We start from the raw sequence: 26,274 nt of genomic DNA, 5'->3' as shown, positions 1-26,274 counted from the left end.
TAATCGTGACAAAGGTTATTTTTATTTAATGTTTAATACACAAAGCTCTGAGTAAAAATTGATGAATAATAAATGTTTATGGCGATATTATACTTTGTGTTTTTGATTTCCACGTTAAAACAACAACACGTATTGTTTTCAGATTGAGACGTCTTTTGTGTTGTCTTTCATGTAATTGGAATGGAACCTCATTGCAGACATTGTTCAAGATATTACAGGTGTAAATCATAAGGGAAGTGATCTTTCAGCCATCAAACTAGAGAACTTCAAACGATCCTAAGTCGCATTTCTATATTAAAAAGTAGAAACGAAATATCAAAAATAAGGGATTAAGAAATTGTTTCCGTTTTAATGCGTCTTGAAACCCGTTTCCACCGAAAATTTTTCACGAAACGTATGATTTTCGAGGTTGCCCACACCGTCGCCGGACTAAATACACAAAGTTGTAAAATTTGTACTAAAATAAACATTACATTTTTCCAACAAGAAAATTTGATCGCATCACTTGCCTTACTTAGCGCATGCGCAACCTGGAAAAGTATACGTACCGTTGAAAGTTTTCTTAAGTGGAAACTGGCCTTAAGTAAGGGAAGCAAGATGTAATATCTGGTAAAATGTTTCCTTTAAGATTGTCAAGTCTGAACTGACTCTTTTATTGATTTTCTGTCCAGTTTGAAAACAGGTTTTTGCATTTCATATGATACTTAGAACAATAAAAAATTGCTATTGTTGAACAACGATATCCATACTTTGTACACAAAGCCATGCAGAGAAAAAAAGTTAAAAATAAAATGCGTTTTATATTGACTTAGACTATAATCAGAATGCTTCGTGTCAACGAATTAGCAAATAATTCATTCGAGAAGTGCGTTTTTAAAACTTCAGAACTTCGTTTTCAAAAAGCAAATGGAAAGTTTACAACCTTCAATGTTTATATACAAAAGAAGCTTTGAATCATAGTTAACGAGTTTTTTACAAATCAACAGACATAAAGTCATATAGATTAGGGTGCGTCGGAAGTGGGGAAGCTAAGCCTCTAATTTTCTTAGAAGGGGGACAGTGCCACAAACGTAGCATTAAAATAGCAAAATCACTGCGAACGAGAATTTTTGTCATGCACGTTGCACGAATTAAAATCATGAATTTTATTCTCGAGCACATAATTTTGAAATTGACGTTAGTTTAAATGATTTACTTTTGAACTTTCATTGTACAACGAAGTCGTCTTAAAGAAAACTACTTCACAATTCAATAACAACATCTCGAAAATCAATAATGTCAACAACAACTCCCCCCTTCTGTAATAATCCCAAAGTGTCAATCACGTGAAATGCACGCGATCAGCAACAACAAAAAAAAAAACAAATGTTCATCACAATTTTCACTAATACTCTATTTTGACTACAAAACATACGTATCTACATTGCACCTGAATTTGCTCTAAAGAATCATGCAGGAACCTTTTGCAATTCTTTTATTTCATTAATTTATTATATTCGTGATTGGGCGTAGCCAAAGTTAAAATGGTGACTACTTAGCAACATATTGTAGAATGGTACATATAATTTCTATTTTATGGTGCTTCCGACGCCCCTAATAGATGTTCTAGAAATTATTTCATCACTGTATAGACTGCACAGCTATTTCAAAAGTAGCGAGGGGCAGTATATTGAAAAAAGTATGAGAAAATAATTTATGAGTGAGAAGCTAGATTTTAACCAATAAACTGCATGTCCATTGAAAAAGTGGTGGTGCGTGCTCCCCTCCCCATAGCCATCGCCATTTCTGAAGTCCTTGCACTGGAATTATCCAGTGTTAGACATAGTTATATGAATGTCTTTAAAGCTGAGTAGTTGTTAAGATTTTATTCTTTGGAAATTTCACAGCAAATAACATTGCTGAATGAATTTAAGTTTAACTTCATATAATTTTATTTGTACCTCGTCGAACTCGCCGAATATAAACATGGTAAACTGAAAATCAAGCTATTGATGTAAAGTTACAACTAAAGTTTATCAAAAACTAATAGGAAATGCAATAACACGTGTATAGATAGTAAGCCAAGATAAATTTATCAGTCAAACCTTAATGCTTTCCAGTGGATTTCTTTGTTCATCCTTATACTTGATATAACATCTATCACACACTCTTTCTTGCTTTGTGTAGCCCAGTTTCAATAAATGTACACGATGTGATGAACATTCATTACAGAATATTTGTCCACATGCTCTGCATATAAAAAATAACAGGCTGCACATGATAAGAACTTAATTTGTACGAAGATAGAAACTCTATGATTTAGGAGCAAACATAAGCAACTTTTTTATAACATTTTCTATAGATAATGAAATGAAAATTATACTAGGGCTTTGTAGTTATCGTGTTAATATTTAATATTTAATGTGTATGCTACATTGCGAACTATAAAATGTTTTTGATATTTCTTGGTACAAGAGTCAACCGACTGATTTGTCGCATAATAAGTTGTTGACAAACGGGGAAAGATTGTATTCTGAGGTAATACTTTGCAACATGAGTTGCTTGCTTCAGGATTAAAAGTTTGCTGATGAAAGAACAGTTTTTTCTGAGCTGCTTGTTTGCTGAGCTTGTAATGGTTTGTGAAAAAACAAAAAAAATTTCTTCTTTCATACATTTTATAAAACTTTTATAATGCATCAGAAAAGCCAAAGTATTTATAATAATATCAGTTAATACGTAATAATATACAGAATAACAATATAAAGGCTAACGTACCGACAATGATGCTGAATACATATCACCATGAATTTAAACAAGCAATAAAATGAAAAAGAAAAAATTTAAGTTAAAAATTAAGAAATACAAAGAAAGCCGCAAGCATAACAATAGTCCACATAAATACTACTTATTTGTAAATGATTTAGGACGTGTGTGAATGCACAATGCATAGTCAAGCTGTGGTCTTTTATATTGTATGACGTCAGCATTTAAATTCATAACATATTTGTAGGATTAAATTAAATTTAGATATGATCAAACACCGCACTGCATATAACATTCTTGCATATTTGTAGGATTAGAAGTTACTATCGCAAAGGGAAGTCCTTCTCTGCCCCACTTTCAGTAAAACTGCCTTGTATAGTCGTACACCCTTAGGTCCACAATTTCGACTACAGTGATTCGGTGTTCTAGCATATCTTGCAAATTATCTTGGATAAAATACTTCCAGACAAGTCTTGTAAGCTTCATGCGTTATGATTGCGTGATAAAAGGTTTAGCGCTTTTACATGTTTACAGTTTTCTTCATTGTAATCAACGTGCCACGTGCGAATGATGCGATGTACTGCTAACCATATATGAAATGAGTGCTCCCTGTGCTCGGAACAAACAAAGTCATGCGCTTTGAAAGCCACGGTCTACTTCCGGCATAAATATCTCCAGTGTTTATTTGCAAATTTTAAGGATGAATTGATTGTCATTTTGAATGAAAACAATTTTTTTGAGACAACAATCATATCTTCAACAATTTGCCTTTGTATTTGTCTTTTTTTGAAGAGTATGATACTTTGCTCACTCAACAGATAAATCGAACGCATTCGACGAGAAGTCATCGCATTAGGACTGGGTCGAATCATGTCAAGATTAGTGTGCTACCACGCTCAAAAACATCAATAGAGATTGAGAAAAAATTCAATCGTTTAGCGACATGACTATTGTCTTGACAGGACATTGTCATGTACCAATATTTTATGGACGAATAGTTAATTGGAGCTAAGTATCATATTTTAATGTGTTCTTACCCTTCTGTTGAAATGGGTGAAATTTACTTGGCAATCATGACATTCTTTAACGCGCTCATTCGCCACCCAGACAACTGTTTTACCAACTGATGAAGATTCGATTGTCTAACAGAGAAGTATTATCAAAGGGAAACATAAAAAGAAAATATTGTAGCAGGGTTTTGCAAAGACAAGTAGCTATACGCTTACAAAGCGAATGATTTAAATCTGGGAGTATCAATAGCTGACGTTTTGACATTCTTAGAGGTAATCTTTAGATTTTAGAATGAAGATGTCGAAACGTCAGTTAATACTAAGACCAATATAGCACGTAACAATACAGTCCTTTTCTCGAGAGGACTGTATTATCCTGGACGATCAATATCTGTAAACATGTGACAAGATCACTGACTACACAAATTTCAAGGATTTAATTACAAAGAGAAAATCAACGAGTTCACTTCAGCCAGACTAAGAACGCAAAACCAGTATAGAATAACGATGTGTGATTCGTATGAAAAAATATGTGAATTACATATTTTTAAATTAAAGAAAATGCAAAAGAAGAACACAATATACCTCGTCCAAATCAGCTAATCCAAACTCACATAACTGGTTTGACCTCCAAAACGTCTCATCGTAGCGTAAATAATAATCAGACCAAAAAAGCAGACGTCTGATGTTAGACGTCGGATACAATACCTATATCAATTGTTCATCATAAATAATGTTAGAGTGAGGTGTCAGGTGAGCAGGTCAAACGGTTACATTGATTGATAGTTCTCAGTTAAAGTCTTCCATCAACAGTAATCTTAGCAATGGCAGTATTCTGTCTAAAAATCTTCAATACTTGACCTAACATTCAACTTTGAGCACTTTAAATATAAAATTTGTTTCCTATCCAGTGTCATTGCTTGCATTTGAAATTGTAGTTAAAGACAATGACTGACATTTATACAATCAGCCAAAACACACGTCAAAATGCCATTTGAACAAGAGATAAATTCACGTACCTCATCTTTGTAAATATATTTATCATTTTGAAACTTTTTAGCGATACTATCAAGATGAGCCCACAGCGACAAAGTTGTCAGCGGTTTGTCTTCTTCAATAAGTAGTTGCCGCTCATTATTACACATGAATGTGCCAAACCTAGAAATGATTATCAAATTCCTCTACATTCCTCAACAAGTTTCCTTCCATGAAAAAAGAACTACGATTTAAAGATCTATGAATGTTTTCAAATCTTGGAAATATAAATCAAAATGTAACTTAGCAAGAATTTATATTGGAAGTCAAACTAAAAAATATCACTTTAATCTCACCATCCAGTGTTTAGCTGATCGACAATTCGTAAAAGATAATCACCGGTGAATTCAAACGCGTATGGAAACTGAACCAAAACCTGATAACAAAGAAAACTTTTAAATATTAAAAAACTTCTAATGAATTTGTGTCGATAAAAAAATTTTCAGCTTCTCCTCTAAAATGAGCACGATATTGCAACTGCAATCAGCTAAATTTACACTATTGCAATGAAATCAGCATAGCAACCGATAACAACTCCTTAAAACCATTAATTAAAACACATACTTGCCAAGCACAGTCAAGAAATTGAAGAAATATGGGTGATCTTTGATTACTGTTTGATGATGGATGACCATTTCTGTCACGAAAGCGATGACCAAATGCTGTCCACTCTTTTTCGATCAATACCTTGAGGAAAAATTAGTAACTCGTCATAAATTAAGATTGTGGTACTTGTTGTACTTTTTCGACATCTGTTTCGTTTGTTAAATAACAAATATGTTTAATATCCGACGCCTCTGGATAAATTGCCACCAGCGTCGGATACTCAGCTTCTTTTATTAAGTAAGCTCGAAAAAATGTTAAAAATGGCGGTAAACGTAGGTGGTTAGCATGTTACGTCCATTGAACTAAAATACATGGAACGCTACACAAAGCAAATAATTAAAGCCAAATCTTACACCCAGACACGCGTGTGTAGTGTTTCGAGATTCTGAAAATTGATTGACTACACACGCGTGTCTGGGTGTAATCTTGCGTATCTGGGTGTTAAATTTGGCTTCAACAATTTATTAGATTTTTCTATTACAGGTAGCGTTATATGTATTTTAGTTCAATGGTTACGTCACGGCTGCCATGTTGGTTGAATTTGACAAAGATTTTTCTTGTTTACAATTCAAATTTCAACCAATATGACGAACATATTCTTTGTCCTTTCATTCCTTGGAAAAGTGTTGCAATCCTTTTAAAGAGGCAGCTGGGTCGTTCTGTCATCCGTGGTGATAAAGGATATTAGTTGTTATTAAATATTTGCCACTACATTAAATTCCATTGTTTAAAAGTAATCAATCCCAAAATCTCTATACTCTATGTATATGGCATACATCATATAAAAATGCAAAGTACAAGCCTCGTTCCCAGCCTCTTTTTATTTTTATATGTTATATCATATATGTTACAAAATGTATAATGAAGTAAAAATTTGATAAAACCAACCTGAAATCCTTTAATGGTTCGATAATATGGATCGAGAAGTATCTGAGAAAGGGACGAAAGTTGAGCTGTTCTGTCCCAACCATCACTACAATGTATCAGAGCAGCAATACCTTTCTCATCAACATACTGAACAATCGTTATTGCCCCCTATGTAGAAAATTGTAACGTTTTGTTTTGTATTTCAATCAAATCGAAGTGGACAAAAAGAAAACAACAAACAAAAACATCGACCTTTTTATATACTGTTTTTGGTAAAAATTACCACAGACTAAAAGAACTTTGCATTTAAATATCTTTGCTCCAATATGCCTTTTTTTCATAAGAATGAAAAACTTAATCTAATTGACGAACTGCATAAAGACTGATTTCCATTCAGTGCAACTTGTCGTGCGATCCACTTTTTGCGATCACTTTCTTTTGAATTGTGTGCAGTATTGTGAAACTGTTCTGGTCGAGAGCTTATAATTCAAAAGAAAGTGATCGGAAAAAAGTCGATCGCGCGACAATTTGCACTGAATGGAAATCAGCTTTAAGTAAGCAAACTCCTCACAAATTGGCAGCAGAATTTAGGCAAGCTAATTCATAAAAGCGTATTTATCAACCATAAATCCAAAAGTCACTGCACACATGATCATATAAATTTTCTTTTGTCGCAAAACAGACAGTTCTGAATGTAAGCAATAAAACTTTAAAATTACCGAAATATTTTCTTTCTTAGCACATACCGACTCAACTAAACATTATTTTCTTTAATAAGGACGTATAAATACAAGAAAAAAATCATACCTGAAGAATTAGCGAAATATAAGCCATCCAACCAGACGCTTCAAGTTGTGAAAACCATTTTCTTTCTAACGTCTTACATGCAAGCTGAAGTTTTTCCAAACTTTGACGAACGACATGTATATTGGGAATGTTGAGAAACGTGAGCTTACATCCGGGATAACGTTCAATATCCTCTGTTCCCTTACCCTAATGTGAGATAATATATTAGTTGAATGTGTTCAGTGGCGGATCTAAGGTATGTCAGAATACATTACAACGCCTTATTTTAAATTTAAAATGCAATACCAATAATACTTTTGGTTAAAAATTTCTGGATAAAATTTTACAGCCAAGACTTTACCAATAGAAATGTTTGAAAAGTATTTTGAATTTTAAATACAACTTTTTTGATGCATTCTAAAGTACCCTAGATTGGCTACCATGCATTTATGTATTGTAGCAAACAAGGATATATAAAGACGAACCATTCATCATTTCATATCCAATTATTGTGTAGTGGCAACATAACTATACACATTTCATATTGTGGGTTAGTTATAATACATTTACAATATCCCTGCTTTCAATACTAAAATAAACTATAATTTTATCTATGTGATAATAATAACAAATGCTCTTTCTTTCTCTACATGTTTACTAAATGTCCCTCGTTACATAACTTAATTCAATTTTTACTCATTTTGATTTTCATACGATCTTTCCTGAATCCTGATGGATTGAGCAGAGGACTAAAAACAAAGTTGTTTAAACCGACTGCCATTTCTAATGTTGCCGTCTACGCTCGTGCATTAATACTTTGCTCAGATAATTTTGATTGATAAAATTGCTAAGTCAAACTTTTTCTCATCTTGTGACGAAGATGTCGACCATCTCTGTCTCTGTCTTGTTCAACCTCCAAAGTCCTGTTTCATCAATAAAGCTTTTAAGGCATCGTGACTTCCATTTACACTTGGAACTAATCTTGCCATGTCTCACATAGATAACTGCGTCAGGTTCCTACATTGCAACACCTTACGGAGACGGGTTGTGTGGAAGTGATTCAGCTGTCTCGCATGCCTCTGGTAAACAGTCCAGGATTCAGATGCAAACAGGAGAGTTGGTAATACTATGGCAGAGTAGACCTTCAGTTTCGTTGCAGTTGTGATTCCTCTACGCTCCCAAACGTTTGCGCGCAACCTGCCAAATGCGGAGCTGGCTTTGGCGATCCGGTTGTTCACCTCCGCATCAATAGTCACAGCTCTGGAAAGAATGCTCCCTAAGTATGTGAATTTGTCAACTGTCTGCAGACGCTGTCCATTCACCAGTATGGTAGGCTCAGTGTAGTGTGTATGAGGAGAAGGCTGATGCATGACCTCTGTCTTCTTGGTGCTAATGGTTAGACCAAAGTTGTCACAGGCTGCGGAAAACTTTTCATGCTGATCTGCAACTCCGATTCTGAAGACGCGTTGAGGGCGCAGTCATCAGCAAACAGGAAGTCACGAAGGATGGTCTCCTTAACCTTAGTGATAGCTTGCAGTCTACGTAGGTAGAATACGCTCCCTTCCATTCTATATTTGATGCTGATACCATCTACACCATCGTGATAAGCATCAGTTAGATTGGCAGTGAAACCCATGCTGAACAATGTTGGAGCCAGTACGCAGCCCTGTTTGACACCATTTGTGACTGGGAAGGGTTTCGGAGTATTCACCATCAACTAGTACTCTGGCCATCGTGCCATCGTGGAATTGACGAACCATCAAGATGAATTTCTCTGGACAGCCAAACTTGCACATAATTCTCAACAGGCCCTGACGGGAGACTGTGTCAAAGGCTTTTGTCAAATCGACAAAGGTTGTGTACAGATCTTGGTTCTGCTCTTGACACTTTTCCTGGAGTTGTCATGCTGCGAAAATCATATCAACAGTTCCAGGCCCTTACGAAAACCACACTGTGATTCTGGTAGCAGTCCTACTTCAAGGTGGTCTATTAGCCGGTTTAGTAGCACTCGGGCAAGAACTTTCCCAGCTGGGAAATGTTATTATCACTGTCATGAAAAGAAATCAAAATGGGTTGTCTGAGAATTGTTTTCTGTCTCAAAATATAAGGTTGATAACAAATTATATCAACAAAGAAAAATTTTAAATGTTACTGCGCGATTTTTTCGAAGACTGCTCAGTAGCAATGTACAATGTTTTCATATTTTATAATGAAAATAAACCTACAATAAACATATACGAACGACAGGCTGCCTAAAACCACCCTCCCCCCCTCTCCCCTGCTTTCGATTTGCTAAAATGCTGCCAGAGTCAGATACGCAACTTCTTTCATTATGTGACTTGAAAAGATGTTGAGAATACTAATGATGGCTGCTAAGTCATCGTGTAATTCGTGGTTATAAAGAATAGTGCTGTTTTGCCTTGATTACCTGTTGGAGTTGCATATTGTACATTTGTACCTCTTGCATTGTTACGGGAGTCTGTTCAATGGCCAACTGACTATTGCAGTGAAATTGCTTTCTTTTTGTTTTCTTTTCTCACGTGGTTTGAGCTATCTTTTTCAGCCAATGAATATTCTTATTTCAAGTGCAAATTTTTCAGATACAGCCACTGCATGCACACGTCAGAAAAAAATGACGTCCGACCATCGCCGTGGGCAAAGCCTCCACCATGTCCAAATTATTAAAATAGGGAGTGGGCACCTGTCAAATTTCATAGTTCTTGGGATTTTTACCATTACCTGCATCCTTACAACAGGAAAGTAGTAAACACCAGCGTGAACTAGATTGCAATATAAAATTTGATGCATCACAGTTCATGATGCGACAGCTCTTTCTGAAACAGCATGAAACGACTGCAATAACACTACCTTTAACACTGCCTGTAACATCCGTCGTTTCTGAATTGCTCGTTTTTTTTGTAACCACGTGCATTTCTGATATCTTTTGCAAGTTTAAAGGCCTTGGTCAACAACTCAACATCATTCCTTTTTTGCTTGTTTCTTGAATATATTTTGATCATTCGAAATAAATCGCTCTTTAGTCATGGCGCTTGCTTTGTTCAAATGATGGCACCATTGAATATGTCATGTCATTTAATAGAAAGTTATGAGATAAATATGGTTGTAATTTGCGTCATCACAGTAACACAAAAAACTCTATGTTTTGCTTCAAATATATGTTAAAAAAAACTTCAAAATTATTTTGAAAACCGTATCGGCGTTTTACCCACCATCGAGCCTTGGAATGTCAGGAAAACCAAATAGTACATTTTTCCAAACCGAGGGACACAATAAATATTTACGCGGATATAGACTTTAGAACAAGCACTTCTGAAACGGGATTCTGATTCTGAGCTATTTCGCTTGTAACTAGCTATATCCGCTTTTACCATTTTGAAATTTCATTGACACGCTTTATAAAATATTAGTCGCCTGTCCGTGATTTCAATTCGTTGGTCATTGTTCCATCACTTTTTCCACGTACGTCAGTGTCCACATTCTACCAAAATCCCTTCAACAAAGTTCCTTAGATTCTATGATTGATTAAATTTGTCTCCATTTGTTGTTTCAGATCACTTTATCAGGGTCAGGAAAATAACTTTTTTAGATAGTTAAATCCATTTTAAGAACATTTGCAGTATATTTGAAAGGGTCGAAAAGTTCATCTTCATGCGTTTTTTCCACATAGAAGTGACTTTGCACCGGATATGACGTTAAAAGGAGAACACATGCATTGAATATATAGCTTTTATAACACAGAAAAGCACTGTTATAGCAAATCTTCTTCAAAATACGCATTACAAATGTAAGATGCCGCATTGGTGTATAGTTTGATGACATCGTTCGAGCGAACAGTCAAAGAAAACTTTTAAAAAGTAAAACTATGTCTTCTATTTTTTACGTCATTTCCGGTGCGTATTCACTTACTTCTAGGGACAAAACGTTAATGAAGATAAAACTTTCGATCTCTTAAATAAATTGTAAGTGTTCTTAAAATCAATTTGACTTTCTTGAGAAGTTATTTCCCAGACCCTAATACAGGCACTTTAATAAGAATACTCATTTTTCAATCCGTAAAGTCATCATTTAAAATATGTTACAAACTAATGTTACAAATCAATATTCTAACAAATTTTAATAAGCCCTTATTAACCGAGCTCGAGGTCTTTACGGAGGAATATCGGACCGAAGCTTTTTGTAGCTACAATAAAATTTGCCCGAAGTTTCTCAGTAAAGACAAAAAAAGCGAGGTCAAAAAAAGGTTTATTATATGGCATTACTTCACCTGAAACAGTACTTTCTTTCTTTCTCGGTCGACTCACATTGGTAAATTGTTTTTTGTTTGTTTCTATTTTTCTCATTTTGCGTTTCCATTTATTTTCTCTGTGTACATTTAATTGTAAAACTACGCGTATTGGACCGTGGTCCATTACGGGAAAATAATGGACATGGGACAAAAATATTTCTGAGGCAATCAAAGCGCGCCACTTTGCCTGAAGTGACGCTTGCCTTATACTAAAGAATAACTTCACGGAAAGTAAAGTTTTAATGTTATACTTACTTTAAGTTGATTCGCCGATGCAGCTAAAATTGATCTTGCATCAAAAATCGCCATACTGTGAGATGACATATTCGAAGATAGTGCACTCTGAATCACATATTCATCATCAGCACTAAACTGAAATATCAAAATTCAAATCATCAACATGTCAGAGACAGATGACAAACCATACAGTTGACAAAGCATAAAGTTATTCTGGACGACGGAGGGGGGGGGGTGTAAACTGTTCATATCTATATTTGTCCAATGAAAAGGGAGAGGTGAGTGAAACGAAATAAAAGCAAGGAGAACAATCGTTCACTTGTCCTTGATCCAGGACACAAAGAGATGTAAAGCAATCTTTAAGTAGCATAAGATTCGACTTCAGATGGAGAACTCCATTAATCTTTTAATTTTAGAAATGAATAAATTCATGCAAACTTAAGCTGTTGTCATTCATGATGAGGGTAACAATCCACATTCATTTAAAAAAAATATTTGAAGCAAAATTTGACGTTTTGTTCTTTATTGTATATTGAGCGCAATAACTACCGCAATAAAAATCAAATCAAACTCATAAGAAAAATTAGCTCACGTGACAAAGAGTTAACATGGGTCATACCACATTACCTTTCGCCGTGGTCCAGTTCGAGGTTGAGCACAACGCATGATGAAGTTTCCTCTTCTCTTGTTAAACCAGGAAAGTACTGGCAAACGACCCTATAAACGATAAGCAACATTAGAATCTCGTTTCATAAAAGACTATCGATTATCCATTTCCACTACTATGACCATTTCGAAAGCAGCGTTGTGGTACCCATTATCATACCTTACTACGAAATGCTGCACATTTTTCAAGAATGCAATCCTGCAAAGGTTAAAAGACAAGCAATAAGTCTTACTGACCGATTTCAGAACATTTAATTCATCGCTTAATTGAGATACCCGTCCACCGCTCTAACCGTTTAAGTGCCTATATCAGAGTCAGGGAAATGACTTCTTCAGATTGTTAAATCGATTCTAAGAACACTTGCAATGAATTTTATAAGACGAAAAGTTGTCTTCATGGGTCTTTTGGGTCTAGAAATAGATGATTTAGCGCCGGAAGTGACGTACATAGACAGATAGGAGTACACACACATTGAAGATTTAGCTTTCGTGATACAGGTTTAAAGAAAATAATAATCATTTAAAAAGTAGAAGTATTCGGATGCTATTTCCCGCTAAAATTCTATAAATTTATACAGTCTTTACGAAGCTCGCAAGTTCTACAATGTACATCACTTCAAGTGCTGAGTCACCTACTTCAAACACTGATCTGAAAATATACTGGATAACGCACTCCGCTATTTCTGTGAAGCCAGAACCGCCATATTGGAAGGTCCACTTGATACGAAAAAGTGATCATAATATTAATGAAAATCATATTTCCACAAAATCTGCTATGTTTATACATGGCTTTAAGTTCCAAAAAATAACAGCAATACGTCGTCATTTAAGCTCTGTCGTATGTTAAAGTTTGTTTTCGTTCCTCAAGTGGTACTTAAAACTGCACTTAAGAAATTTATCTCATTTTCTTTTGTTTCAAATGCATTCGGCGCATGTAAATTGCTACGGTTGAAACGGGCCTTAAGATAACACTTTTGACGGATCAAATATATTGCCGATGTTCTTAAAATCAATTTAGCTGTCTAAAAAATGATTTTCCTGACACAAAAGAGATTGGAAACGAGTCAAATCATTCATAAACGGCAAGTGGGGAAAATTGGCACTGTGTTGCGACTTCATTCCAAAGATGTCGTCAGTACATCAAAAATTTAATTCAGATGCCATTCAAAAACCGCTGACTGGTATCGCAAGACGCAAGGTGCAAGCTCAAATCTCATATACAGCGTTTTCGTCCAACGTCATGATGCCATGTTCGCGTACAAATAGAAAGTACTTCAATCCATTCCTTTTGTATGGAACAACAATTTAGGTGCTTTATATATTATCATGTTCATCCTTAGAAAATGAGTGAAAGCACTCTATATATAAGGCACATGTTTTTGTTGCGCGTAGCTACAACCCTGTCACATTTTTAAATTTATGATTTACTTACGATAGTTTTGGAATAGTGTTAAAATACGGTGCCCTTATCCCTTAACTTTCAACGTTTTTTTTGTCATTTAAGTTTTGATCGTATTGTTATTGTTGTCAAAAGTCAACGATGTGAAAGAAATAGAGTTAAAGACTGCTACAGTGGCGTGAATATCTTATCAACTTGCATTTTCTATAAGACATTTGATTTGTCTGCTAGTTGGCTTCATTCATTCATTTCTATAATAACTGAAGCGGCTAAGTGGACTGAGGCAGGCGATGACGCCAAAAAGATGGATGCCAAAGGACCAATTTCCGCTGAAATGATTGCTTTGCAGAATAAAATATTCTCGACCTCTGATGTCTACAGTTAAAATCTATAGAAACTGTTTAAAAACAAACATAATAGCTTTTTTGACATTTCTATAATAACGCTATTGTTCAATTGTTGGACATCGCAGTTTCCACAAAAAGGAGAATATCGCTATCACAGGTGAAACGTTTGCTTGTTTTGCCATAACACAACCATAAAATTCGTAAGATCCATAGACACTCAATACCAAATATACTGATGTTTTCCTGTTTTTGTTTCTTTTTTGTTTTCGTTTTTGCTAATGTACATGAAATCGTAAATTAACCAATCTATTGGCAATCTAGTTTCAAAGACGACAAAAAATACCCTGAATTTTCACCTGCTGCATAGGTAACATAAAGGCACGGTCACCCCAAAGACTCATGTAGTGGAGCAGAGTTTGTTCCGATCATTTTGATGACAACATGAAGAGAAAATCAGGTAGCAAAATGTTTCTGTAAAATGGTGCAGTACCAACACTATTTTATTGATGACTATGAAGACAAATGGAAGATGTTATTGACCAGGCAGATATAGAGTCTTGCAAAAAGATGACATGGCTGAAGGTAAAGGTAGATGATTTAAAGCCTTTCCTATCTTATAGTTATTTTATCATAGTCTAATGTCCGTTATTTGTCCATGGATGGAGAGACAATGGATTCACTAAGGATGCCTTGAATACTTTGAAAGTGAAGTTCAAGTACCAAAAAAAGATGGCAGAAAATGTGCCTTTAACGGCTTCGACCTTGATGAAATGTCAATACATAAAGATGTAAAATGGTCATAATGATCGCGTTTATATGGATATCGATAATGAGACTTATGATGACTCACTACAGAATTTTAAACTGCACAATGCGGTGAGTTTGGCATAGCTAAATAGTAAAATCATGTCATGTCTTTATTAGTAGAGTCAATGCATGCTATATTTAAGCATTAAAGATGCAGTAATGAAAAGTTTCAACTTACAGTGCAATATATTTCTTCCTAATTTCAATTTTTGTTTTGAAAAAGATTTTGAAATTATTTATACCTATTAGACAACACAATGGACATTAGCCATTTGCTTTACTTCCAGAAAATCATACATGTTAAGTCAAGCAGTAACTGTCAACACTTCATTCATTTATAAAAAGCAGCATGCATATGCAAGTACATCTCCTACAATTTTGGCGAAAAGGCGATTACATAACTGATTACATGAAAGAAATAAATAAATAAATGCGAATGAATGAGCTGAGAATTCTTTCTGGAACCGTAGAGATAAACTATGAGATACATAGACTTTTTCTTTGTATAGACTATAAAGTTTAATCGAGCAAACAAGTTTGACGAAGTAATAAAACGTCGCACATCCGCATTCATATGTGTTCGTCGATGGTTATAAAAGGCTTCCCTCGTAGGAGCCGACAAGTGGAAGCCAAGCCACAGTTGACTTGATATTATGAATTTTGTTTTTACCTTGATTTTCATCATAAAAGTGCTTGCCAAATGCAAAATACACACATACTTATTCTTCACTCTTTCTTCAGAGGGGAGTGATAAATTCTGAAATTCTTGCAACGCAGTCATTTTTGGTGAATCTCAGCGGAAATTGGTCTTTTCCTCCACTATTTTTGCGTCAGTCGACAATAAAAGTCGTGATTGAGATAGCCGTTACAGCTATTATAGAAGTCAATGAAAATATGAAATTAAGACAAAGAATCTTACCGAGACACCAGTCGGCACAAAGAAAAGTCCGGGGTATGATTGACTAACACTATAATCTTTATTGATCTCAGTCATTCGCCAACTATCATTTACCTAAATAGAAAAGCAGACATGAATTTTGCGGGTAATTTCATTTTGATTTCAAATAAAAAATTTCGTGAACATCTACCCCATCAAACGAAAGCATCCAACAAAGTAACGTTCACGATAAACAACGGCTCAGTACATAACATAAAGTAATAAGCTAGGAGTATACACAATACAGTGTTGCACAATAAAAGATCTGTTCATTATATCTCAGTTTATTTGTGCAATTTCTCGATGTATTGCTAAGTTAATATGAAATTGAATAACTTCAATTTCTACAACATCACTTTTTTTCTATAGACACTTGTATTGTGTTCGGCCAGTGACGTGCTCAACTTTACGATACCTTCATGATGAATGTGAAGATTTGACCCTGTTTGACTCTGAAGATGACTACCGCTAAGGTTGTCGAAACGTCAGTCAACAACAACAAAAACAGTCCTTCTCAGGACTATACCAACTTGGACGATCTACATTTACAAACATGTAACGATACTCCCGGGTTCAAACCATTTACTTTATTGTGAAGATTTTAGTTGTAAAACGTCAACGAATACTCTTACCTCCTGCCTTTTAAACTCTTTTTCTACATCATAAACATCCCACCCGCATGAAGCACACTGAGGAAAAGCTCTAAGGAAAAAAGAAAAGTTTCAATCAGTGTGCAATATAACAGAGGAGAAATGATAGGCAAGCCCTTTTTAAAGAGTTTCAAGCAGTGACGTCACAGCTCAAAAGTTTGTCCCTGCTATATAAATAATCATGCATACTCACTGCAAAAAAATTCTAAAAAAATACAATGGATAAATCTAAACGGCGGGGATTAAAACCTACACCGTTGCTGCTTTAAGACCATGTTCTGATGTAGTTAGACAATTAATGGTATCAAAATTTAACAAAAAAACAACAAAAGTTGTCTTTTTACGTGACGAGAGAAAGCCGTCACATTAAAGTTGTCAGGTTACTTCATTGACATCAGGATTATAATTTCACCTCTTCTTTTAAAACAGGAAATTAGTGCTCTAGTTGACATGTTTGCTATAATTTGACAAAAAATCTAAATTCAAAGACTTTCAAGAACTTGAATCCCGAATTGATTTAAGATAGGGGCGCTTATTTCCTACAAAATACTAAAATACCAAACAATTTAGCAAAAGCAATCGTGATTCGTGTGATATGGAGTATACTTCAAAACCTTTCCATTATACTAAGGAACGAAAATTTAACAAAAAAATCTGACATGGTACTGCAACAAAGTAGTCACCAAAAATCAAATCTAAACTAGTGCAGCCCCCTCCTGGATTCGTCCAATTTGCTGCCTATATTTATTTTAAGTTCAAAGATATTCAACCATGCAAGTATGGTAAGTACATTAATTTCTACCGCTTGAGCATCTAAATACTCGTTTGCAAAAAAAACTTCACTTACTTGACAAATTTTTGAGAAAAAGATATCTCGGTGTAAGTATGTATAAGATGGGTGAGACGCACATAGAGCATATTCGCATATTTATGAACAAAACTAGAAGAAAAGAGATAAATCAAAATCATTAAATAATTGAGAAATGAAAAAATTTTATGTTTTGTCAGGAGAGAAACGATGTTAGTCTGTATTATGTGTCATATGATCCAAGCTCTCGTGTTTCCAGTAGTGTTTCCTAAAAGTTTGCAAATGAGCAGTTGTAATGCGCAACTGGACGTCTACTGCCACATCAAAAAAAACAATTCAAGCTTCTTGAGAATCATTAAAACCCATAATGGAGTACAGCAAGTAGTTGAGATTTAGACCCTTGGGTTGCGAAACGCAATAGTACCTCAAATCTTTTATTATAACACAATAATTTAATGGAAATCTCCCCAAATAATCATTTTCAAAGACAAGAAAAAAATGCCAATAATAAGTATGTAATCAACATCAACGTCAATAGTGTCCATGATACATCATTATTTCTTCATTTGCTAAGCTTTCGGGCAACATGTATTTTCCGCAATATTTTATCAAATTTGTATACATATATATGATGTTCAACTTGAAATAAAAACCTTGGTCGAGTGATGGGGTTTTCATTTTCCTCTTTCTCAACTTGTTCATCCAACACGTTGCTCGTCGTTGAGTTCGGAGTGAAAATACCTTGAACATTTACTAACATTTTCGCAATATCACTGAGAGAAGCGAGGGCAGAGAATTTGCCTAAAAAAGAGCTCTCGTAAATATGTTGCTTAAGAAATTATATAGCTACTATTTATGTGCTGACATTAAGACCATATAGGAAGTATGTTCAGATTTTGTTTGATTCCAAAATACTATCCTCAAACACAAAGTTCGATCTAATAAATATGTACGTAGTACAGCGATCTGTAAACTTAACAAAACGATGATGGTGAAGACCTTGATTTAAGATCATGTTAACATGACTGAATCATATTTATAAAACAGAGAGTGTGAGCCAGCAAACTGTGGTAAAGACCAAAATCCATCTACAGACCTACAGACCAGTGCCGCATTAACCAATGCCAAAAATTTTTAGGCCGCCACAATTTTTTGGAATCAAAAGTTTTTATTTTGAACATGATATTAAATTAAAAAAATACTATACGAAAACAGACCTTGTACTTAATTGCCATCGCAAAGAATTTATTGTTTGAAGTGAAAATCTTTACTCCAATGTAGCTTGATAATATTTCATTATTGAAAAGTCATTGGTTTCACATCACTCTCATGCTTTGATTTACTTTTTATGTAGCAGTCCAAAGCGACATTTTTTGATCTTCAGCAATTTGATTGGCTGCCTGAGTGGGCAGCTTTTTACGATATTTAACTATAGGGGAAAAATAGATACGACCGATATTTACAGTTTAGGTTGGTCCGTACTTAAAAAATATTTTCTCTCGGTGAAAATATTTATTTTCCGAACAGACCTTCCAGCCAGTAAATAACATATATGTATTTTCTTACGTCTTGCAAAGCGCGGAGAATGTTGACTTGGTTGAGCTGCCTCGTTAACAATCTCTTCTTCTTCCAAATCATCATCTTCACACAGTGACCAGCCGTCGATATCTTTATAATCGTTGCAACTCACGTGTAATTTCTTGGTTTTAGCACTTGGACTGTCTTTAGATATTCGTGACGTCATCTCGCCACGCGTCGGATTGAAATTGGGAATGAGTAATGACTGCTTGAGGGTTTCCGTCAAACTAATAGAGGGTTGAGCTGTTTGGGTGAAGTCGACGAAAGTAAGACGTATTACACGAAAGTCGCAGCATTCTAATGTAAGACATTTAACCACAAAAATACGACGATTTCCAGACAATGTTTTACGCACGGCCTAAAAATGGACAGTAAGCACAGGATTATAGTCAGTGAGCTTAACAGAAAACAATTAGTGATTTGGTAGCAACTATTAAGATGGATAATAATCATAGGGTAAGAAGACAGTTACATGATTTATTGTAAGATATTATGTCTCAACATCCCATGTGATTTAATTAATCACAAAATAAGAAAGATTTGACGAGATGTCACCCAATTAAACGCATATCCCAACAACTTTTACAAAACTATATCAAAACTATATAATCAAATTCAAACGGAATATTTCTTATAAGAGTAGGTACATAATTTTCTGCACAAGCCGTAATACATGAACAAGTTGATTAACATTACACCCAGCAAGAAACAGTTTTAACTCAGAGAGCTTTACGACACGTGATATTGTTCCTCAGCACGTGACATGGCAGAAGTCACAAGATATGTTAAGTCAAAAAGCTATTAAACAAATCTTAGACGTACTTGGTACCTTTTCATCGACTGCCTTGTTAACTGACCGAATATTCTTGAAAGCAATCCACATGGAATGTTCCTTGATTGATAAGAAATTATAAAATCACCGTCAGTTTAGTTTGACCCAAAATACAAGTTTTAATATATAAGTACGCAGTTTTTGCTGACAGTAAATCATCACAAGATTGCAGTAATCAATAATTTTGAGTAAATGATTAAAATAATGACTATGTTCACTAGAAAAGTATACACTAAATTTCATGCTGTGCTAGGGGATTGGGTACAGTGGAGTAGCCAGGCTGTGAAATTAAGTCCTGCAAGGTTAATATTCCTGTGCTTACTTACTGTAAAAACAATAGTTTTCTAAAGAAATGAACAATGTTAATGATCTGAAATTTACATAGCATGAACAAAACTTGGGGGTTGCTACGCTGCTTGAGTACGAGCATGACAAAGTTTATTTCATTTATGAGAATGTGATAGATTGATTGATTGAAATCAAAACATGACTACAGATTTCTGCGCCATTTATGTAGAAAGACGGTAGTTACCTCCGATAATTTGTCATTCGTTTTACACATGATGAGAAGTCTGAAATAGAAGTTGGTGTAAATGAATGTAAAACATTTTTAAACCGCCCGTTCCCCTTTATCTGGACAATCATTTATTACGGTAAAGCAATAAAATATTCGGCTCGGGGAAATTCAGACAATTCATAATATCAACGTGATTTACTGTTCGTGCAAAATAGGTAACTTGATGTTACATTGACATTCACAGAGAAATGAAGTTGTCTATTTTTGGAGGATGGCCTATGCCAGATTTTTTCAAGAACGAGGGCTACTTAATTTACAAGCTGAAATGAATGTAGGGTATCTTTCTTTTTGACATTGAAAAGTAAGTCATTACGTTGTAGCATTGCAAAAAAGGCAGGTCAAAACATCAATATAATTTTCAATTGCAATAAAAGTAAGAAACCATTTTACTAAAATTCATTTACCTATAATTCGTTAAATAAACTGTACCAACGTCACGATGTTTGCTAATTTCAACAACAACATTCTCCAGTACCATTTCAACACGTTCTGTTTCACCTGTGATACGAAAACAAGACATCTTAACATTTTATAGACGGGAAACAAATAAGGTTTTACGTTCAACGAGCCTTTCTAGTGATACATTACATAATACTCAAGACCTTTGTAATCTAAGAGAAAAAATTTCAATGCAAAATTGTACATATCTACAGCATTGCTTAGGCTTCAAAGTTAAATATAGAGATAAGAAGATTTTAATCCAGTCAATTTTATACTTAAAACTATGAAATATATTTTCCATGGAAAAGATTTTCCCGCTTAAAGCATTTAAAATGGGCGATTTTAAAATCAGACAAATGAAAATTAGAAAATAGAAAACTTTGAGTTTCACTTTGTGCTTAGTTACCTTGACCCCTAGCCCTAAAAACACACAGCAGCTCTTTGTCAAAACCCTTTTTTTCTACAAATACGCTAAGGAGTAGTTATTCATTTAATACATAAAGAGAACAGTCATGTTTCTTGAAGTTTCCAACGAATGTCTTTTTTAAGGTCAAGCACACAAAAAATGTTACATGTATTCTGGTATTTATTACGAAAATGTATAAGTTCAAAACCAAAACAATGAAAAACAAAGAACGACAAGATTATAATAATTTTTCCAAAAATTAACACATACATACCTGGGAAACTAAAGGAATCTGACGAACTTTTTATGGACAGTTCGAACTCTGGCAGTTCATCACAACTTTTATGAAGCTGGTCATCTACAATCCATTTTTTGATTGGCTAAAAAATATAATATATCTTACAAAATGTGAAGACAAAAAATTACGCAATTTTGAACAATTTTATGATAAAAAAGACAAGTATTGCTTCCCTAAATTTTACATGCAGAAATGGTTAATAACTTAATAAGATGATTTTTTCCCAAATAATACATATTCTTCCACAAATACCTTATTTAATTAAGCATATTAATGTTAGATTAGCTAATTTACTAAAGGATGCGCAAAATAAAGGGGGAAGTTTTACTACATGGGATGACAAATTATCCAATTGTGTAATATTGACATCATTATTCACAGGCCATTGTAACGTTAAACATGGAAATAATTTTTTGTTTACAGGATTAAAAATCACAAAGCACAATATTTTTGTTCAACATTCACCGAGAGTATGACAAAACAATCAAGCTATCCTTGCCATTTGCCAATGAAATTCTTACCAATTGTGATTTTATACGAAGTTCAATATATATTTCACCAGTAAAATCTGCATCACGTGATGAGGTTCTTCCAAGGGAAAACCAACCACACATCGTCTCGTGACTTAGCAAAGACACTGGGATCATCACTCTCCCCATGAAATCATCCCGATTCAAAGTGTCTTTATCCCATACATCAATGATGACGTAATAAACCACGGCTGTATTAGTGACGTCAATATCACAAGCCTCACCTAATCAAAAAATATTATCTTAGTGAGAATGATATAAAATTTTAAGATAATATTTCACAAAGTTGTTAAATTCGGGAGATGGTCTATTCAGAAAAATTGAACATACGAGAAAAATTTTAGGCCGAATGTCGTCATCATCACTACATAAATATTTGTTCTCAAAATGAATAATTACGTTGTTGTTTGTTGATTTAAATGTTTATATGAAGTGAGAAATTAATGATGCGAGGTCGTGTATATGGTTTATACACTTTTAATCCATCAAAGCATTATGGGTAACATGCAAAGACAGCTGAAAGTGTTGTTTCTTCCTCATGTTTTCATCTGACGTCTCGCAGACAAATCAGAAAACTGCATCCTTGGTGTAGCAAATACTCAAATAGTACAAATACAATGTTTCAACAAAAACAATGAAAGATACCACTCATCCTTAATTAGACAAAGAAGTTCGGTATCTTATTCATAAGTAGCCACGCAGCATTAAATCCAAAAAAAATGAGAGGAAACAAAGTAAGTATATAAAGCTGAGAGACATCGAATTAAGATAAATCAACCAGATTATCGAGTCGGTTGGCTGGTCCAATGCCACGACTTTTTAGACGTTCTACCATAAACATATTAATAATTTTGAAGCCAGTAGAGAATAATTAATATATTCTGTTAGCCTGTAATGTATAATATAAACATGACAGCACAAATTGTTAGCTTTCCTCTCAATGATTAGATTCTAACCTTGATTTCATTGTTCATCGTGGAATCCTATACAAGCGGTTATGACGTGGTAAAATTTAAAAATCAATCATTGAATTGTACAAGTCATCAGCTGGGAGTGGAAGAGATGTATGCCCGAACACATTTTTTTAACATTACACCTACCCAACTCTTCCACTCAAAGAATGATCTCAGATTCTCTTTAAAATGTAACTAACTTGCGCATGCGTGTGCACTCTCTCATAAAACCACCCTACAACTCTTCCCTCCCTCCCACCTGATGACTTGTGAAACTCTTGTTTAATTTTTAAATTTTCCTCTGTGGTACTCCATGTGATAACTACAAAACAACTTCCAGTCAATTACAGGACATTGTGAAGAATGTCAGGAGACAACAACATTTGATGAAAAGCACGACATGGGGTGGTTAAATTAAAATACAAAACATTAATGACATAAAGATGATATCTGTATTTTTCTATTTTGGTGAAAAATACTCAATACTCAAAAGTCAAAAATCAATATCATAAAATGTGGTTAAAATTTAATAATTTTTTAAGGCAATATATTAGTAACACAAGATTTTTAATAGTCAGCATATAACAACAAACTAGTCTTCAGCAATTTTCATTGAATTTTGGGATAGCAGTTGTTCGTTTCATGGGGTAAAGGGATTTTTCTGGATTATACCAAAATATTATGACCAAAACAATTAAATTTTTAATTTGCATAAAGTACAAAACATTGCTAAAAAATTTGATAAAAGTTATTTAAGTACAAAATTTGGTCACACTGCTTCTTTTTTGTCTGATCCCAAATAGTGGAAAATGTGCATAGTGACATTTTTGCATACAGATTTTATGTGTTCTCATAACCTTAATTTGGTAACAATTCATTATCTCACGAAATAAAATGATTTCTTGGACATGGAATTTCCTATTTGACAAGCACTTTGTGACCTAAATGTAATTTGTGACATAAGACGTGCCACCTGCATTTAAGGGAAGCAACCCATTAATATATGATCTTCCAAATTATAAGAAAGTATATGAGAAAGATATATGTACCATGTGATTGAAAGTGAGGTCCATGGCAGAGGGAGAAAATAAAGGTTTCATTCCATTCAGGATCAACTGTGTTGTTTTGTACAGTTGTCTTTGCTTCCTCATCACCAACTGTGATGATACAATATGGATCTGACTTCCCACCAACATCCATGCCAATAAGATTACGCCCAGTAATAACTGAATTGAAATACATGTTTGTCAGTAGTTTTAAATAAAAGATTTTTTTTAAGTTTACACAATGGATATATTTTATATTAAGTTTAGCTTTATTGTCATGGATCACAGATTCTTCAATATGAAAAACAATTACTGAAATGGCAGTTGAAGATTTGTTTGTATAAAAAAGCTTTTCTCAAACCAGCCTGTAATTGCTGGACATGATTGGCACATGTTTTAAAGTCAAATTATCTGTTACAAAAGATCAATAGAACATTTATTGAGTGAAAGAATTTTTACCTTCAGCAAAACTATATTTACATTAACTGTGCCTTTAATATAAAAAGTATTGGAATTTTTGAAACATTAGAAAAGAAGGTTTAAACTGCTTTTTAATTAATGTAATTAAAATGATGTTTGCCGAGTTTAATGAAAGTGGATTTTGTGATGATAAATAACATTTTCATTATTTTCCAAAGGAACATGTCTTGCTAAGCCTCCCATACTTAATTCATTGTGCAACAATCAACAAAAGAAAAACAAAATTTATAAGATACTAGAATGGATTATACATTGTATAAATACTAGGCTATTTATCCCCAGTAGGCAGTTATGGTTTCCACAGTGGCAAACTTTGATTACCTAAAATGATCCTAAATGTTACTGTAAACATTGTTTTTTTTTGAAAATGTATTGGAACATATCAGTCTTGAACATGGCTCAATGAAATACAGCTAGCTATATCACAGGCTAATCATTACAACTGTTGGAAATGGCACAATTAAAACATATTTTCAAAATTTCTTTAATATTATTGAAGGAAATCTTGGACCCACAACACTTATATCATTTTAATTAGACAAAATTTAAGGGACGCATGCCCTATATAAATTTACCCATAAATTTATATTGCTTTTCAGTAAGGAGAGAATGTTACAAAAAAAAACAAGTGGCCTTCTGTCATGTTAATGTTTGTATCATTTATGCCAATCACAACAAATACATGGACTGTTAAGTCAACATTGCATGTAATATATTATCAAGCTGGGAATGTTACTATCAGTCTGTGACCTTCTCTTCAAACTATAAGTTGAGAACTACTCTTCAAACTATAGAAGAACTACTCCTCAAACTATAAGTTGAAAATTGCAAGTTAAATTTTGATGTTAACATCAAACACTAAGCATCACAAATGTTTCTGGAGAAATAGTTCTGATAATGACTAAGTATATTTTTTCGCCATTTCTCAATTAAAAAATAACAAAAAATCTTAGTGTACCTCCAACAATAAGTTGACCAGTCATACTGCTAATTTTGCTTGGTGTTATTTTTGGATGATTCACGTTTGTATCTTCCCTGTCGCTTCCATTTTGAGTCAAAGAGTTATCACTGGTTGTGGGCATCGGTAGGTAAAACATGGTACATACATACCACAATAATCTCTTTACTGATGAAAGTTACATTGACAATTCGCCGACCGCAGCGTTGTTATATGACAAGTAACAAGGCTGAGATGACGTTGTGACTCTGGAAATTCAATAGCTGAAGAGGACGAAAGACGAGAAAGTACATCATATTTTTTAAATAACGCTGAAACGGCTGAAACGTATTTGAGGTGGGAGGTTCATATAAGGAAGTGACGTTTTGGGGAAAACGTGTACCCATGGTGTACCTGGAAAAAATTATTTTGGCAGTATGGCCGCATACGTTTGCACAATGCCAGTATTTTTTTTTAAATTTGCTCTAGATAAGATGGGCTTTTCAGTTTTACCAGAAGGCAGCAGCTTTTCACCTGGAAGGAATGGATAGGAGTCGCAGGATCTGGGAGTGCACCATTCTAAATCACTCGCATTTTGGTAGCACTGATGTCACACTACAAGATCTCCTTATGGGAGATGACATTTATGTAGAGTGTCCCTGGTGAGGAGGTGGGGTTGAATTTTGGGAGATGCAGCATTGGAATGATTGAGAAAGGAGCACGTCACACTTGGCATAAACGGAACACTTACGGAATGCGTGCAACTCAACAGGTACACTGTGCAGAACTATTGTACATAGTACATTTATTAAAAAATAAACCGACATCATTGACTGTCTTTGACTTACATAAATTCAAATAATCGCGCTAGCGAACTGGAAACGAAAGTTGGAAAATTGGAGGGAGGGCTATGTTTTTTCATAGTTGTTTTAGTCTCGGGATATTTTGGGGGCTTACATGTGCTTGGGGTACATAATAGGTGATGCGTATTGG

General features: G+C 34.3%; 1 protein-coding gene and 1 long non-coding RNA gene across 2 annotated transcripts; both read right to left on the bottom strand.

Annotated features, from left to right (window-relative positions):
* LOC124457486 lies at nucleotides 1-26,020 on the bottom strand. The gene is made up of 25 exons (XM_047007722.1): nucleotides 25,303-26,020; nucleotides 23,868-24,044; nucleotides 21,857-22,089; nucleotides 21,312-21,417; nucleotides 20,595-20,688; nucleotides 20,146-20,185; nucleotides 19,611-19,673; nucleotides 18,770-19,139; nucleotides 17,857-18,004; nucleotides 17,243-17,335; nucleotides 16,378-16,447; nucleotides 15,728-15,820; nucleotides 12,416-12,454; nucleotides 12,217-12,306; nucleotides 11,608-11,724; nucleotides 7,068-7,253; nucleotides 6,282-6,428; nucleotides 5,352-5,474; nucleotides 5,084-5,163; nucleotides 4,772-4,910; nucleotides 4,338-4,460; nucleotides 3,780-3,884; nucleotides 2,755-2,765; nucleotides 2,085-2,229; nucleotides 1-289 (listed from the first exon to the last, which is right to left on the bottom strand). Exons 1-25 carry the CDS (start codon nucleotides 25,439-25,441, stop codon nucleotides 257-259), a joined length of 2,964 nt encoding a protein of 987 aa, XP_046863678.1. The 5' UTR covers nucleotides 25,442-26,020; the 3' UTR covers nucleotides 1-256.
* LOC124457488 lies at nucleotides 14,345-15,665 on the bottom strand. Its single transcript, XR_006952625.1, has 2 exons — nucleotides 15,479-15,665; nucleotides 14,345-14,511 (listed from the first exon to the last, which is right to left on the bottom strand). It is a non-coding gene; the product is annotated as an uncharacterized LOC124457488 (long non-coding RNA).
* Nucleotides 26,021-26,274: the final 254 nt, after the last annotated feature.

Source organism: Xenia sp. Carnegie-2017, unplaced genomic scaffold (assembly GCF_021976095.1).
Source record: "Xenia sp. Carnegie-2017 unplaced genomic scaffold, XeniaSp_v1 HiC_scaffold_6, whole genome shotgun sequence".
Lineage (NCBI taxonomy): Eukaryota > Metazoa > Cnidaria > Anthozoa > Malacalcyonacea > Xeniidae > Xenia > Xenia sp. Carnegie-2017.
The sequence above is the reverse complement of the archived record's forward strand: the minus strand, read 5'-3'. Positions and strand labels throughout refer to the sequence as shown.